Below are 17,788 nucleotides of genomic sequence, written 5' to 3' on the forward strand. Positions count from 1 at the left end.
GCGAGAACATACAAGTAATCCCAGACATTTAACGTGACAACCCACTGCAAGTAACTTAGATTACAAAATATTTCATCAGAAATAAGTCTGGGTTGATTTCGCTTGATTATATTTTGACAGCACATTAAAACTTGCTAACGGTAACTGTTGTGTCGATGCTACTTTATACGAAACGAGCAACGTTAAAAAGTATTTAACTTTTTCCAACAGAGTTGAAGAGGTGTTTACTCCATCGCCCTGTGGAAAATTGCTTTGTCAATAGATATAATACCCCAGTTAGATAAACGAGATCATATCGTTTACTTCGTTGTTATATAGCCTTAATATAATTCGAATCTCTATAACTCGACTAGTAGTAAATATGGCCCGCTTTTCTCAGAGCATTTGTTGTTTGAATCGACGAAGCAGTGCACTGAGGGAAATAATTCTAGTGTATTTTTATTTGATATGGTTATTTTGAACAGGCATCGTACCAAGTTTAAACATTCCTTCAGGCAATCGCAATTTATGAATCTGTACTTTATTATCTATTGATATAAAATAGAAAAGTAGAAACTGGATTCTTTCGCATGTTTTTTTTTACTAGGATATATGCAAAAGCAAAATAAACACCCGTTGTCAAGTGAGATAGCATTTAGTTCAATCGGCAGGTTACTGCTCCAAAGCTGAGCGTTTAATGCATATCCCATTAGGAAGGCTGTATGTTACGAAGAATTTCAGGTGGAGACGCCCCACGAGTGTTTTAGGTGACTGATATTATTAAGCACTGAGAGACTCTAACCCGAAATCTGGTGCAAACGCTTATCATTTGCATGTTAGTTTAATTATGTTGTCAATCCCATTGCTTCTTCCAAAAACCTAGCTAATAACTACAAGGCTTATAAAACGAATAGCTTTGCGGTTGTCCCATCCCATTACACGTGTTCGTGGAATCACAAACTACAAACGAGCGGAAGATCACAATTTGCATCTCCACAGATAAAACTCCTATAATCACATGAGTAACGTGTACAGGTCAGTTCGGGGGTATTGCAATATGGAAAACACAATCTCAAGCTATTTTCATTTGGCATCTTTTTTTAGTGGCTATGAAACAACAAATACAGTATATCAAGATACAGAACACTAACTTAGTATTTGTTAAGAATATTTAATAAATAGTATTCACTTTGCTACTATCTTCTCTATATATTTTCCATTCTCTCTAAATTTGCAACTGGACATTTTTGATTGAAAATTAAATTTTAGTGTTTTTTTACCTATAATATTGCTGTGGTGTTTAAATTAAAATGCTACTCCGTGTAGCTTTTAGGATTAGGTTAAAGGTACATTGGCTAATTAATTAACATGCCGCTTTCAATTGAGGATTTAAAAATAATTCCTGTTTTGAATGCATATCATACATTTTAGATATAGTAGCGAAGTGAGGCCGCACTACACTTCTCTACCCCTAAACAGATATAAAGGGAGAGAACACATTTGGACTTGGTATTTGTAAACTCCGACAAATGAAGAAAAAGTTAGGAGATGTTTGGATGTTGCAAAGGTGAAAATGGTCTTGGTTTTGCCAGTGATCTCGTTCTGTTTTCTAAACACAAAACTGAACACGAAGTTTTGTTTAACACTGTAAAATAGATCAATAAAGCCTCAGGAGGTTAATGCTATTGCGACAGACAGCTTACTCTTAGACGCGTTTTGTTAACTCGGTAAAAATGATCGAACCTTTTCCTGTCTTACAAAAATGTCTTTCAACCTAATGATAATGGAATGTGAAATATTTGCTGACACCTTCAAATGATATTAAATTTGATTAACTGCGCATCTTCCGTCAGTTAGAGGTTTCCAGAGATGATGGCCACTCGTTCCAGATTCCTGCGCAGATAACCTCCGGTGCTAAAGCCCCTTTGAGGTCACTATGCACGGTGGGGTCGCCTGATGAAAGAGCACAGCACTAAGTCGATTACTATTATTCATCTTTGACAAAGTAATTAAGGGCGGCATAGGCTTCGTAATTCACTCTCAAGCGGCCAAGTTCTTGACGGCTCCACTTCTGGGGTCCGTTCTGCTCCGTATCTGTAAGGTGGTCAGAACAGTTAAAAATACATTAGTGATGGATAACTAGTACCTGGTGAAGTGAGAATGGGAAGATGTGCTTTTGTCGCTGTGGGATGTTATAGACGAAGCATGAGTGAAGTTAAGTACAAGTGAGGGCCCAGTTTATTTTAAGGCGTGCATTCGTTCATACAGCGATTGCCTTAGTTTTTGATAAATTAATTTGATTTTTAAAACGGCCGCCCCTCCTAGGAAAAAAAATCCAACTGATCCCAATTAACCCAATTGTACATCTATCAGACACGTTATTAACACAAACCGATGTAACAGATTATTTGAAATATCTCCATGGACGTATGTACTGTGAAGTTGCTGTCTTAGCCCCCAAGAGTTAATTAAAGGCAACCCAGGAAGAACTTATAGAGTGTCCTGTTTAGAATGTCTGCGTTACATACAGCCAGAAAGCGGTTGGTTTAATGCTGGAACGCAATGCAGCAATCCGGCAGTTTTAGGAGAGGGCGGGGTGCAGCGAGTGGGGACATGATCCGAGGAATCAGAGAGCACATTCCAATTTAAGACCCAGAAATGTAAGATATAGTGTATGCTGCAAGGATTTTAACAAACAACTGAAACAGAACCCAGGTTCCAAATCTTAATGCATTCCATATGTTCTAATATGATGTTGGTGTTCACAGAAAGTTAGGGAAGAACGTTTCGGTTTGTACATAAGATCTGACTTTTGCCGCGTTTTACGCGATCGATACTTTAAAGCGTGTTAATCATGTCGAATTTCACAGGATGTCTCTTTTAACCCGCTCAAATGACTGTAATTCCAAGTCGCTGCGCTCATGATAGGCATGTGACCGGGAGCAAAACCTCCAGCTCCGGGTTGCTAACCGAGTGGAGATAAGAGGCCGGTCCTGCCATTCAGAAGCGAAGGAAGGTTTGGGTGGGGGTTGGTGAGGTGGTTCGGGAGCGTTTGGGAGAAGCGTGGTGTAGTGGTGTGGAGATAGTCTTGCGCCGCCGGGCTGATTTTAACTTGTGATTACAACCCCTCGTTTAAAAACAAGGTTTCCTGTGTGTTCACAGCAGAATGATCAGAATCGTGAAGCTTTCCTTAAACTTCTCTCATTGCAATGTCCAGTTCTCTCCACTCACAGTGAACGTTCCCCAGTTAATGCCTGTGCACAATAGAAATTCATCTCCACAACCCCACTGCGAGGAGCGAAGAGCATGAACAACATGTATTCACGATATTAAACTTGTGACAGCCGCCCAGCAGAGTTTGGAATTAACCGCTTTGACCGGGCTCACTTCAATACAAAACGGAACGTGTTATGCATGGCAGTGGGATGGGTGCATTGCGTCAAAGATTAAATGGACTATGTTTTAAGTGCGGCCGCTATAAAAACCTAACTCTAGAGAAAACGAGCAAACCAACCCATCTGAGATCGCAATTCCCATCTGATTTTTTTTTCAAGAAAATAAATTATATATTGCATGAAAATCCAACCTGCGTCCGAGCGTGGGTGGATGCAGTCCTCTATATAGAGCTATTCTTAAAAGCTGCAGTAAAGCGATCTATTTTTACACTTGGCATTTAGTCAACGGGCCGGTAAACCTGACGTAAATCGGACGCACCCAAAGTTCCTTTTCTGGATCCATTATCCCCCACTAACTTAAATCTTCCTCTACGATAAGAAAGTGGCAAGATTTAAAGTGTTTCTTCTGGCCTTGAACCATGTGACTCAAATAAACTTCCTCCCCTTGCTAATGACAGGAAAACAATCAACAACAGCATTATATGTTTTAATATTTTGGGTGGGATCTTAGAAGTTGTTTCATTTGAGACATCATGTGAAGTTATAATACACTGATCGTGGCCAACACTGCTTAGCGTGGAATTTAACAGCTTATAATACGAAATGGTTAACTGCTTAATTGTGAGTAATGAATTTGTACTCCTCTCCTCCTAAATTCATTAATTCGGTAATGTGAGTCATTCCATACGCGCAATCTTTGGGACATATACGTACTTGAGTGACAGCTCGCTAACGTTTGCGCCTTTTGTTGTATGTTTAAAATCAGAATCCAGCGGTAATGATTTATCAAACACTTATTATCAAGAAAATGTCAGACGAAGGGCACCTTGGTATTTACTGACGCACACCCAATCTGCACAGGAACGTATAGAAAGCGCTTGCTCGGAGCTGGGTGAAAATCATTCTAAGTGGCGTTTCCCACTGCTTTCCCCCTCTTCAAATCTGCCGGTTCGCAAAACATGGTGAGTGACATTGGCTTTTGTTTAAAGCTGTTTCTTGATTTAGTTTATATTTAAGTAGTTTTAGAGTGGGGGGATAGTTCCGGTTGTGATACTCACTTTGAGTTTTCCGGCAAAAGAGCGGTGGAGCTGTCCGTGGTGCTGAACCTGATAACAAATGGAAGGCGACCGCGCGGGTATTTTTGTAAATTGTTGTTGCAACTATTGAAGACCTGGGAACATCCCAAGATAACATAGGCTTAACCCCAGCACACCACATAGAAAGTTTGAATTAAAAACGCGAGTGTTTTTTTTTTGCCTTAATTTGAAATTCTGCGATATATTACATTCAACGTTTGGACGGGTTCTACCACAATACAGGAAGGACAATTTTTTAAAACTATTATATATTTAATCGACCGCCCCTATAAAAAACAACATTATTTTGAAATGGTCAGTTGTGCAAAGGGTACTGCAATTGCCTAGCGTCGGGCAGTGGCTACCCACTGCATTCCCAAGAAAATAACCCAACGCGGGATCTGAGTGACAGGAAACAAATGGGGCGTTAAATTAAAGATTCGTATCGTAATTGTGGAAGAGAGAGAGCCGAGCACCCTGCAATCCGTGAGCAGAAAGCCAACGCGTTGTGCTAGAGCCGCAGATGGGGGAAAGTGTTTGACAGGGTGCAGTTCAGCTGCTGCGTCGGATGGGACATTTAAAATTTGACAAAATACTTGCACATCACCACCTATTCGAAACGTGTGTACTTCTCGCCTGCCTGCGCTGCCATTAATTGAATAAATAAGACTGTTAGGAACATCTGACAAGCGCGGTGGTTTAATTAGAATTTCGTATTTCACAGGACAGCATTGACCAGAAAGGCATGACCAAGCAAATAGTCAGCGGTGCGGAGACTTTCACCCTAGGACAGCCCAGCAGAACCGAGGGTGTTGGGGTACCCAGAAACAGCCCGGAAACTGAACCGCACCTACCTTTAGAAGGACACCAGGCCTCTGTACTCGCCACTCAGTCCACCGGAGGCAAAGGCTTCGCTCTCAAAGAAGCCAAATCTAACGAATCTGAGGCCGTCAAGAGTGGGATCTGTAAGAATGCCTCCATACAACCCAATTCAGCCGTTCATCAGGATTCTATCGATATTTTACCCCACAAGGATACTTCAGCTGAAAGCAATGATCACGCAAGCACGGTTTATTGTAAGATCACCGAGGTGGAGGTAAATCGCTCTGGGATAACCACAACGGAGATAAACGACGCCAAAAGCAGCTGGGTTACGAAAAGCCCGAGTACCGTGGTCCTGGGAACAGATGGTAATACGGTTGTATTTCCTGGCAATGCCAATGGGGTAAGTGTTTCTCGATTTTAATCGTGCAATGAAATCAACTACACTGAAATGACAATAACCCCGCTTGGAAAATAGATCCACATAATTATCAAATAGGGAAACTTTTCTACTGTATTTACATTTGTAGATACAATACTCGGAGAAAAAGCTCTTTGAAGGTTAGACTACCGTAATTCCACTTCACTCAACGAAGCATGGGCAATTGTCTTTAAAGTAATTCGTATCAATGCAGTTCACTTGAAATGCATGTTCAGTCTTATAAATCTAAAATCTTGTGACTTATTCAGTATCGAGACTGCAATAAAGAAGGAATCGGGCATTAGGATAAATAATGATAAACCATTATTGTAACCAGTCGCCATTATTGTGGGTTTGCAGAATTGAGCTACATTTTATGTTTTCTTTAGGAAGATGGAGATGAGAACAAAGCCAGAGGAAACTGGTCGAATAAGCTGGACTTTATTCTGTCCATGGTGGGCTATGCGGTGGGACTGGGGAATGTCTGGCGGTTTCCCTACCTCGCATTTCAAAACGGCGGAGGTAAGATTCCAGTGCAGGAGAAAAATTGCGACATGCATCAGTCGCATCTCATAGACAGGACAAGGAATAGCTTCACAAGCATCGGAATGGGGGGTTGGGGGCGGGGGAGAGGGTGGAGGCCAGGAAACTGCCCCGGCAGCTGGAGTACAAATGTTTACAAATATCCATGGCTCTCGATGAGCAATTGGGAACTAAAAATATTGTATGATGATATATGTAGTGCTCGAAATGGAGGTTCTAAGATTCAGAGAGACAGATACATCAGTCAGCAAAAAAAAGCAAACAAAAGCTTTTTGTTAAAAAAAAGTAGTTCTTCTCTTCGGTCTCTCTTCAACAACATTGGTGTTGACAAAGACCACTCGAATAGAATTGGTCTGAAATATGAAAGGAAATCTGGGATTTTGTGTAGAAAAAGCCAGAATTCAGGACATTTTAAGATGGAGGGGAGGAGAGCAGTGTGAGAGGAGAGTGGTTCATTAATCCGCGAACCTCGAAGAGGTTGCCCCTGCATTCTGCGGCAGTCCTCCTTACTGCTGAGGTGAGCAAGTGACCGTGTGCACTGCGAAAGAGGCCGGTGCATATTGATGATGCTTACCATTGACTCCATAACACATTACGTGAAGATCATACTATCAGATTTAAAAAGAAAGCCAAAAAGGTACACGCTTTATCGATGTCCAAGATATTTTTACAACATAACTGTCCATAATCTAGGAAATCACAGCAATATCGTTTCTATTGTAATAGTATATTTAATTAGGGATAATTAGTGATCGACCTAGAGAGTATTGGTGATAAGTTTATGGCAAGTATCAAAACATCAAAATATACAGTCTTTTTATCTAAAACAAAATAATGGATGAAATTGAATACATTCAAAGCTCCGAAAAATCTAAGAGAACGCTCATTCACACTGTGAACATCAGTAAGGTCCGAAATAATAGTTTCTGTTTACACTAACTCGTATGTAAGCCGGCAGAGCTTTATGAGGTTTAAGCATGGAGTTAAAAAAAAGACATTTGCAGTTACAATTTGAGAGAATTTATATTGCATCAGATTTTAACCTGCATTATATCGTACATACGTGCAATGCATGCCTTCATATGTGCATGCACGTTTATGCGGATGCATCTAACAAACAAATAAATTACTCTGCATGGAACGATTCATGCATGTAAATGCGGCATATATCAGAGTAGTTGTTACTACTGAAAATTCGTGTCAGCAAGTTTAGGATAGGTTTGCTTTCGATATATATTATTTTAAATGCAATTTGCTGAACTTTTAATTGAGTTCAGCATTTTGAAAGTCAATTACGTAAAAAGTGCAACGATTTGAAGCTGAAACAGCTTAAACACTATTAATAGGAACGTTACACAATAGTGCCTATAACTAATACATTCCTAACGCCGACGTGCATTTCTTTAGCATGCACTGGCAGTTTAAACCGAGCCGTCGAATTTCGAACCGGTGCATCGTAAATTCGATTCCCCCTTTCTTTAGTGGTCCTGTGTGAAGAGCATTCAATGAGACAAGATGTCAATCTTCTCTGCATTGTCACTGACCAGGCCAGCACTGGAATATGTTTCGAATCATATTAGTTATCACAAAAAAACAAACCAACACAAAACATGATCGTTTTGGTGATAGGATCAGCTTTTTTATTCTTGTCAGTCCCAAGAAGCCTTTGTAACCATTGATACACCAGAATGCGTGGGGTGGAGCGAAGCATTTCCGGCGCAGGTAAAAGAAGATTTAATTTAATTTGAGATCAGTAAAACTGCATTGGGCAAATTACTTTTACTACCTTTTGTTTTACTAACCCACATGGAAGGACGTGTCATCTGGACTACTCGGGCAATAAGTGCCCCAGCACCAGATCCACTCCAATACAGTACCACTCACTGCGAGAGTGTCACACTCACCCGTTGCTGCCAGAACCACTTGCATTTCCTAAAAAGATAATTTGGCTTTCTAGAATGTACGAAGCCTATTTCTACATATGAGTCGCAGTTCCGACCAACTATCCAAATACTGGTTCTAAATATGAACCAAGCAGCACATCTGGGGGAATTGGTTGATCGGTTGACGACACCAACAGGACATAGATTAGTTTCAGAAACCAAAGAACCCCTCGTGTTTATAAGGAAATCTTCATGATTTAAGGTCACCGGTGGAATGTTGGAAACTGCCCCTCCCCAACCCAAACACGCACAAACACACACACACAATTGCAAAGGACTCCCACACTTTTTTTCTCTCTGCCCAATAATTGGTTAATCTCACGTTTCGATAAAAACAATGACTTGAGATAGGGTTAGGCGCCACTAATATGTTGAAATACAAAATAGTTTGAATTGATGTGTCAATATGGCACAATTAAAGCAACAGAGCACGAATTTTCGTTTTATTTCCTTAGTTATACATCCATCCACATGTTCTGTGGCATATTATATCAGCAAAGCCCACAGGAATTTCATCAATAAGTAACACAACAAAGATTCCACACCGAGGACAATTACTTCTATTCTTTTTGTCAAGCTCCAAGATTTCTTTCTCCGTTAACAAAAAATCTTTGTGAATGTCTCAGAGGTATCAGGAAAGAAAATGAGCATGGATTAATAAACTGACAGCAATTAATATTTCTACGATGCATCGTAAGTAAACGATGTGTTGAATTCATGAAGCCTTTGATCAAATTTCGAAGGAAATACCCAGTTTTAGTTGACACTTTTTATTGTTGGTGTTAATGACGGTCGGTATCTGCATACTTATAAAACAGAGTTCTAGAGCAAGTTGTATGATTTTATCATCATCAAACGGACAAATTATCGGCACGATTTAACGCTCAATGTCACGGCTGGATCAGCATTTTGGATTGCGATATTCTGCTTCGGTTCCATAGGGTGACGCTGGTCAACACTAGATTCTCGATAGTTGCAACAGACCTCACGTGACATTAGTGGCCGATAACTCTTGAAAGAAAGAGTTGTATTGTCAGTAAAGACTGATGATAAATGATCGTACATTTAAGGGAATTAGACTTCTGTACGTAACATTTTTTTCACAAATCGAGATATCCTTCCATCGAGTGCAACGAGAGCCTTCGTTATACTAAGTCCTACAATTATTTGGAAGTTTGTTGCTTGCGCTTGTGCACCACTGTGCCTAGGGAATAGAAGAGGAGAAATCTCCCCCTTTCCTAGCCTGTTTAGCGAATGTACTTAGAATTAATTGAACAATAATCCCTTCGATGTTCATTGATAAAAATGTCTTTAATCAATTATTGCCTTCTTAAAATAGGAATAAATACAGAACCGGGGAAGAGAACAACTCATTGTTATAACTAAATGAAAATTAACTTTTAATACGTGGCGACTGGTTTTTACAGATCATGGAGATCTTAGGTTAGAGTTTGGAGATGCTGTGAAATTCAAACCTTTTAGTTGAAGAGAACTTAACCAATTTACCCATCATATCCATCAACGTTTAAGTGTTTTTGATCGGTGGTCGTGGCCAACACTGATGTTCGTTTCCCCTGTTATTATCACTTCTGCTAAGAAACGTCAACTTTCCAAAATACACAACGCATTACGCGGTGTAACCTGGCCGGGAAAAAGACGCCAGCAGCCGCATTAAAATTGTGATATTGTACTTTCCTACGTTGCCTTACTAACTTAATTCAGTTTATCGAACTTCAGCCCGAGTGGAATTTCTGCTGATACGTGGAAATATTCCCCTTTAATCGTTCCCCTTTAATCATTGGCCCGTGATTAAAGGCTGTTGAAATCGAGATTAACTCTCAGTATAGAAGTACCCTTTGATGATGGCTGATGTGTCTGCCGCTATGAAGTAGATTAGAGGCATTTGATCAAATTCAAATATCAACTGAATTTTTTTAAATCTGCAAAACTGGGGAAAAAGTTACAGTGAACAATTTGCTGGAAAGGGGGTACAATGAAGGTCCTTTATACATCTGGAACAACACAATAAGAGTGTATTTAATGGTTTAATGAAAATTGCAGTAAATCAGCGGCAAATGCTGATAAATGCGTGTTCTCAAAAAGCTTTCAGATTGTCATCAATATCTTCTAAAAATTAGGGTTTAATTAAATATGATTTATATTTCGGCTGGTTTATGTCCCTTTTATTCGTAAACTGGTTCATTTCTCAGTAACATAACCCGCCAGCAAGGGATCCTCAACTTGTGCGAGGTTTTGTGATGAAAAAGCAAAATTGCACATTTTAACATGGATTTGCCAACTTGCATCCATAACCTAAAGCAACTAATTCTGGGGAAATGAAAGACTTTGGACCTCCCCCAAGGACTCAATAAAAACAAATATACTGACAGTCATTTCAACCGTTCGCTTTAATTCTAACTATATCAATTATAAACTATTTGAAAAAAGAAATACCCAAACTGGTAAGTATTAAAACTTCACGCACTTGGAAAAAAAAGATTTATTGAGTTACGTGAAACAATATTTGGCTTACAATCAATGGAAATGAATTGCAGCTGACTTTAAGGGTATTGGCTGTACTTCTACCCTACTCTCTATTTCGAATGCACCCTCATAGAAGTGTTGGCATGGTCCTTAACTTTTATACACCTAAACCAAATTCAGAGTTAACCAATGTTTCCTCGATAACATTTAGGAGAAACCGTCCTGGAATCTCGGAGAATAACTAGAATCTTTTTCTCCATTTTGACCACAAGCTTGTAACTGTTTTCACTTTCATACCTTACGCTATTTCATAGTGTATTGATGTGAGATGGTAATACGTTTACCATACTTATTTCTAAAATTCTAAGACTGGTTTTAAGGCTGTGATATTCGTTCGATGAAATCTCGAGCCGTCAAGATTTTCTACTCTGTGTGTGTGTGTGTCTAACCCCAGGAATCTTGTCACGTGGCAACAATTCCAATCCTTTTAAAATCCTAAATTTAAGAGGCTATTTTTATTCACTGGGTTGCATGGGTGTTGCAATAATTATTGCCACCCAGAGCTATTAGCCGTCTGTTAAATCTGTTTATTGTACCTGCTACGGTTTATCTCCGAATAATCCAAGTCCAATTAGAATTTGGAATGCCCCAAGGGTCATTCTCATTAAAAGATTTCCTGCTGGAAAGTCAGGTGAAGGTATAGGGGGTGGTTGCGGCGAGATGACAGTTGCCCTTTCTCTGCTCTCCCCACTCTTCTTGGCGGTGATTGTGTGAAATGTGCAGGAAAACTCGATGGGGCTCCGATCTGCAATTTTCTGTGGGGCCCAACCCGAAAGGAGTCCCCGAAGAGACTGCCGTTCGCTGGCTCAAAAGACCCCGCGTCAAATAACGTTCAAATTTCCCGCCAATGCCACCAACATTAAAGGTAACAATCAGCGTAAATGTCCAACCTGGTTTGAACCTAATTGGGAGAAAACTGATGGGACCTCAAGGGGTTCGGATGGTGCACATGTTTTCGAGGGAGACCATCTCGGTGGCCTACGGCTCTCTTGCAGGAAAAGAAAATGTCAATCGATTATTTGAATTTAAGCGAGTCTTTAGGATCTCGCTGATCTCATGGACGAGGTGGATGGATGGATTCCATCCATTGACCGGCCAAGTGCAATCACTGCTGCGTGATTTATTCTGCTCTGGATGCCTGCCTGGAAGTTTTCCTATCCTACAAGTTCAGGACTGATGGCCCTCTTCTATAGCCAAGCTTTGCTCTGTGTAAACCATGGAGGAGACGTGACTGATGTAACCCACTTCAGTCTAATTTACTGGGATTTTACAAAGCAACCGACTTGCTTTCCACACCCGGTGTACGCTGAACTCTGTTGGCTCAGGTTGGTAGAACATTGCAAGTCCCAAGAATGCTCGATCGTCTTGTTCATATCTCTGCTGATCGTGTGCCGCTTTCGAGTGCAACGGGAAATACCCGTTCGATAGAGCATCCAGGTATATTTGATCCCATCTACCCTCCGCACCTCCCTTACTTGATTCCATGCTCCACCTTCCTCTCCTATCAGGTTCCATCTTCTTCAGCCCGACTATCACCTCCCAGCCTCTGTCCATTCCCCCCTCCTCCATCTGCCTATCACCCTCCTCACTTGGATCCAACTATGGCTTGCCAGCTCTTGCTCCACCCTTTCCCCTCACCTCTTGGCCAAAAGACCACCAAAAGACCTCTTCCCCTCAGATCTTGGCCAAAAGAGTCGACTGTCCATTTCCCTCCACAGATGCTGCCTGACCTGCTGAGTTCCTCCCGCAGATTGTTTGTTGCTGCAGATTCCAGCATCTGCCGTCTCTTGTGTCTATATTTCATCCCTTATTGCAACATAACTCCAAGGAAAAGAAAATGTAAAAAGGTGGTAAATCACTGGAAATCTTGTGTCTCAGTGTGGTAATAATGTACTTAGAATTCCCTCTTCTTCCACTAAGCACCCCTTGTCTTCCTCCATTTAGCACTGGCACCTAGTAGATTTTAAGAGTTTGCAGGGATTTCTCAATATCACACAGGTTACAGCTACAGGTTTGTTATTGTAAAAACGTGGTTAAATTACTGGACGTACATTGATCCCGAGACATGAGTTCAAATCCCACCAAGGCTGCTGTGAAATCTTGTTGGTTGAAATAAATTTAAATTACAGGACAAGCAATATCTTTTTCCCATTATTGTGCGATCCAATACCAGAGGGCATGCATTTAAGGTGAGAGGGGGTAGGTTCAGAAGAGACATGAGGGGTAAGTTTTTTACTGAGAGAGTGGTGGATGCCTGGAGTGTGTTGCCTGATAGGGTGGTGGAGGCAAATTCATTGGGGGCTCTTAAGGGGGGCTTGAATGGGCACATGAATGAGAGGAAAATGGAGGAATATGGGCATTCTGTCGGTAGGAGGGATTAGCTATGTCGGCACAACATTGCGGGCCAAAGGGCCTGTTCTGTGTTGTACTGTTCTATGTTCTATGTTCTCTAGGATTACCCAATTGTTAGTAATTGCATCTGCTTCGCAGATTTGATATCCTTTCCCATTCTGGCCTAATTGTGATCCCAGACTCACAGCCACATGGCTACCTGTAATGGCCTGGCAAGTCAGTACATTCAAAGTCAACTGGAAATGAATAATAAATGCCAACCTTGCTGGTGATTCCCACAATAAGTTAATTATTAATCAAATTTATTAAATACATAAGACTTTCTATGATTTATAAATTTCATATTTTGCATATATCACAGAAGCATTTTTTAATTTAAAGACCAGTTTAATTGATACTGCATCCAAGGACACCACTGTGCTCAAAAATACTTCCTTTGTAAGTAGTAAATGCAAACATTTTCCACTTTGCATTGATGTTAAAAAAAAGGCAGAATAACCCAGGTTGCTATCCTAAAGGAAGATATGTGACTTTTTTTTCCCCAATAGAGAGTCACCAAGAACAAATGAGGCTATTTTGCTCATTGTGCCCGTGACAGGTGCTATTGTTTAATTCACATCCTCACTCTTTCCCCATGAATCTGCCATTTCCCCATTTCCCCATTTCTCTCTACATGTCTGGAAAACTATATCTTAAAAAAATCACTTTTGATCTTGTTTCTACCACTCTTTTAACCAATGCATTCTAGATCATAGCAACAATTTCACCTCATCTTCCCAATTACCTTAAATCTGTGCTCTATAGTTTCCAATCTTCTTGCGGTTGAAAATGGTTTTGCCATATTAACCCTACCAGAAGCCCTTATTATTTGTTCACAACCTACGGGCAATATTGTGACCACACCATTTATTACCTCTGCCCTGGAAAGTTGGTGATGGATCTTCCTCCTGAACCTTAGTCCCTGAAAACCTGAAAGCTTCCTGTCAAGGCATGATATGAAATATAATTGTTCAGGGAAAGCCAATCCTCTTCCATTTTGTCCTAAAAACAATTGAGCTGATTGGGAAGTGGATTTTGTGCATGCTTTGAAGTATGGACAAGTAGATGTCCCTATCACTGACTTCAATGCTGCGGCAATATAATTCAAGTCTCCCAGATAAAAATTGTACTTTTGCAATGGTACTCTGAGAAAATTACCTGTCACTTTACTACAGCTTCAGTGTGCTTGTTACTTTGTAGCTGTGTGTATCTGCCTGTCTTTATGTAGGGTAGTGGTGACATAGATCAGAAAAATGTATTGGCTTTATTAAAAAAAGATAGATGCTTTATTCTTTTGAGTTATAGCAACAACTGACGATATCTTTACAGCTACACTTATTTAAAGTTACTTGGAAATCAAGCCATTGGAAGTTGTTGGGCATGGTTGCTGAGTGATTATGTTACAGGACTAATAAAAGCCTGGACTATTGATCCAGACTTATATTTAAATTCCATAATGGCAGCTGGGGATTTAAACATAAGAAATTAAATACATTTAGAATGAACAGCTACTTTCTGTAATAGTGGCACAATATTTATTGAGTAGAAAGCGATGTGGACTTGGGACTGACATTTGACCACAATGACATTTTAAAATGGATTGGAATTGGCCACATGTTACACATTTTGCTCATGGTTTTTTATTGATGTTAATTTTATGCAACTGTTGAGGATGAATTTCACCTGTTTAACACATTGAACTAACTTGTGACTGTGTTAAGCTAATGATTTTATACGCAAGACTGGAGATTTTATTGTGTCATTGTTGCTTTTATGTGGTGATTGTATATTATGTAATATTGAGGCTTGAAATTGTCCATTTTTAATAAAATAGTATAATTGAATTTGGGTGTAAAATAGGTGCCAGTGATTCAGTCAATTGATGTAGACCTCTGTCCACTTTTATCATCAACTGAAGTAAAAGTTGTAGGCAGGAGCTGAATTAATGCCTCCTGATTTTTATGAATGATCAAAGCTAGAATTACTGCCATTGAGCAAAAGCACTGACTATTGCTGAAGAAAGGATATCTGATAAAAGACTCAGTGACGGATTGAAGGTTCTGGAATACCTAGTGATGGTGTGGGAAGTTGGAAATATTATACAAAGGAAGTTAGAATGTGTGGTTGCATGGAAACTTTGGATTTTATTTCAGGCATTTTTTTTTGGAGGTTAAACAAGTTGAAGTGATTATTGTGCCTTCTTTGGCATCTTTCACTCAGAAGGAAGTAAAAAGGATCTTTCCTGTTTGGTGTTTTTTCACTTTCTTATGTCACTGTACTATATGGTCAATCTATATTGTTTAATCCTTATATGAAGCTTTTACTTTAAGTGAGTCTATTGGGTTCAGTGAGTATAATTGTCCTGGATTACATAGATAACTGCAAATGGACTGAAGCCAAAACAGCTTAGTTGTTGGCTGGTACCCTTCTAAGAAGTGTAGCGTGTGATTAACTTCTTCCTGTGTGTTTAGTGCAGAAGCTTCCTGGCTGGGTCTGTTTTCCTTGGAGCAAAGGAGGCTGAGGGGGACCTAACTGAGGGCATAGATAGATAGTAAAAGACTTTTGCCCAGAGCAGAAGCATCCAAAACCAGAGGGCATGGGCTTAAGGTCAGGAATATGATGTTTTGAGGGGATCTGAGGAACAATTGTTTCATCCAGAGGGTGGTTAGAACTGGAATGTGCAGCCTAAGGGGTGCTGGAGGCAGAGACTCTGAGAACATTTAAGAAGTCTCCAGATGCCTACTTGAATTGGCCGAGCATGGAAGGCTGTCACCCTTTCTTAACAGAGCTAAGACTGTTAGAAGTTTATTGCAATTTACTAGAGTTGATGGACTTACTTATAAGAGACTGGTTTATTGATGGAAGTCAGTTGTCCAGTATGAGGAAATGGATATTGCAAGAAACAGAGCCACCTCCAGTAAAGTACACGCAGTGAAGTCTGACACAAAAGGCAGAAAAGATAACCTCAGTGTGGCCATATAATGGACAGCAACTGGCTGAAAGAAAACCCTTTGAAAGAAAAATGTGTGCATGATGTAGATTGAAAAATCATTTCCGCAACCTGTGCCCAATGAAGAGGATATTGAGTGTCCATGGAGTGGATAAAATGAATTCTGCAGGGTCCATGACCAGTTCAGATTCAGAGTAACCATTGAACAAAATGTACCTTGTGCCAAATAAGATCACTTTGTGGAAGGAACACCATGAAATCTGCAATGGTATTTCTGCTTGATTCAGAAGCAAAATGCAATGTCCTCTTGAAATATGACAGCAAATTAATGAGGGGCAGTTAAAACCAATGAGTCTTGTATGGTATATCTACAATAGAAATGTCTGCTGGATGCTTTCTGAAGGTGGTGAACTGAAGGATTAGAGAGCTATGATGTGGATTTCATCAGAGTAGCCTAGAAAGATGTAACATCTATACTTGGAAGTGGTCCAGTACAGCTGATGGGACTGATGAAGATTCTTCAAGACAGGATCATGAAAATTGCTTCAATACATACAATTATATCAGCAAAACAACTCACAGATGATTATGCACATGTCATTTTCAGAACAGAAGGCAAATATCATCAAGTCCTTCCCTTCATCGTTCAGGGCATTGAGTGCGGGAGTTGGAACATCATTTTACAAATCAATCATGAGACTGCACTTGGAGCACTGTGCGCAGTTCTGGTCACCCAGCTGCAGGAAGGATGTCATTAAGCTGGAAAGGGTACAGAGAAGATTCATGAGGTCGTTACTGGGACTGAAGGGCTTGAGTTATAAGGAGAGGCTGGATAGGCTGGGACTATTTTCTCTGGAGTATAGGAGGCTGAGGGGTCATTTCATAGTGCAATATAAGATCATGAGGTGGATGGTCACAGTGTTTTCCCCAGGGTAGGGTAGTCTAAAACTAGAGGGCACAGGTTTAAGGTGAGAGGGGAAAGTTTAAAATGGACCTGAGCGGCAACTTTTTCACACAAGAGGGTGGTGGGTATATGGAATGAACTGCCAGAGAAAGCTGTAGAGGCAGGTACAATTACAATGTTTAAAAGACATTGGGATAGGTACATGGATAGAAAAGGCCTCCAGGGATATGGATCAAATGCAGGCAAACGGGTTCAGCTCAGATAGACATCTTGGTCAGCATGGATGAGTTGGGCTAAAGGATCTGTTTCTGTGCTGTATAACTATGAAGCAGCCCTGATACATTGATCAAAGGATGTTCCTGTGGCTCTCAAGGAGCACTCAGGGAGACCCAGAGACATGAGGGCAATTACTTCCAAGCCAGGAAGGTACAGCATGATAAAATGCATTCACTTTTCACCTCTGGAATGAACCTTCCCTTTCATCCCTGGCCAGTAGATATATTTTCTTGCAGAGTATCTAATGACCAGAGATGATAAAGTACGATGCTGGTGAGAACATTCCCCTGTCTGATAGGTAGGGAGTTCAAGAATTTAGACATACTGTTAAATTGTCAACAGTTGAAGGGTTGACAATTTATTTCCAAGCCAGTATAATGTGTGGCTTAGGGCAGAACCTTTACTGGTGGCATTCCATTCTAATCTTGCCCTTGCTCTTCTTGGTGATAGAGGTCTTTGTTTTGGGAGATGCTGTTGGAGTAACTTAAATGAGTAAGGGTTATGTGGCTGCAGTACTCTGGTGATGGAAGGAGTGGATAAGATT

The 17,788-nt window shown here is 40.4% G+C and overlaps 1 protein-coding gene across 1 annotated transcript in view; it reads left to right on the top strand.

The window, feature by feature from the left end:
• Positions 1-5,270: 5,270 nt before the first annotated feature.
• Positions 5,271-17,788, top strand: part of slc6a5 (solute carrier family 6 member 5) — a 52,802-nt gene continuing 40,284 nt past the window's right edge. Inside the window, exons 1-2 of the mRNA XM_052028821.1 lie at positions 5,271-5,675; positions 6,083-6,215. Of these exons, the coding sequence (XP_051884781.1) occupies positions 6,146-6,215 (70 nt within the window). The 5' untranslated portion in view covers positions 5,271-5,675; positions 6,083-6,145. The remainder of the gene's footprint in view (positions 5,676-6,082; positions 6,216-17,788) is intronic.

The sequence above is a fragment of the Pristis pectinata genome, chromosome 14 (genome assembly GCF_009764475.1).
Source record: "Pristis pectinata isolate sPriPec2 chromosome 14, sPriPec2.1.pri, whole genome shotgun sequence".
Taxonomy (NCBI): domain Eukaryota; kingdom Metazoa; phylum Chordata; class Chondrichthyes; order Rhinopristiformes; family Pristidae; genus Pristis; species Pristis pectinata.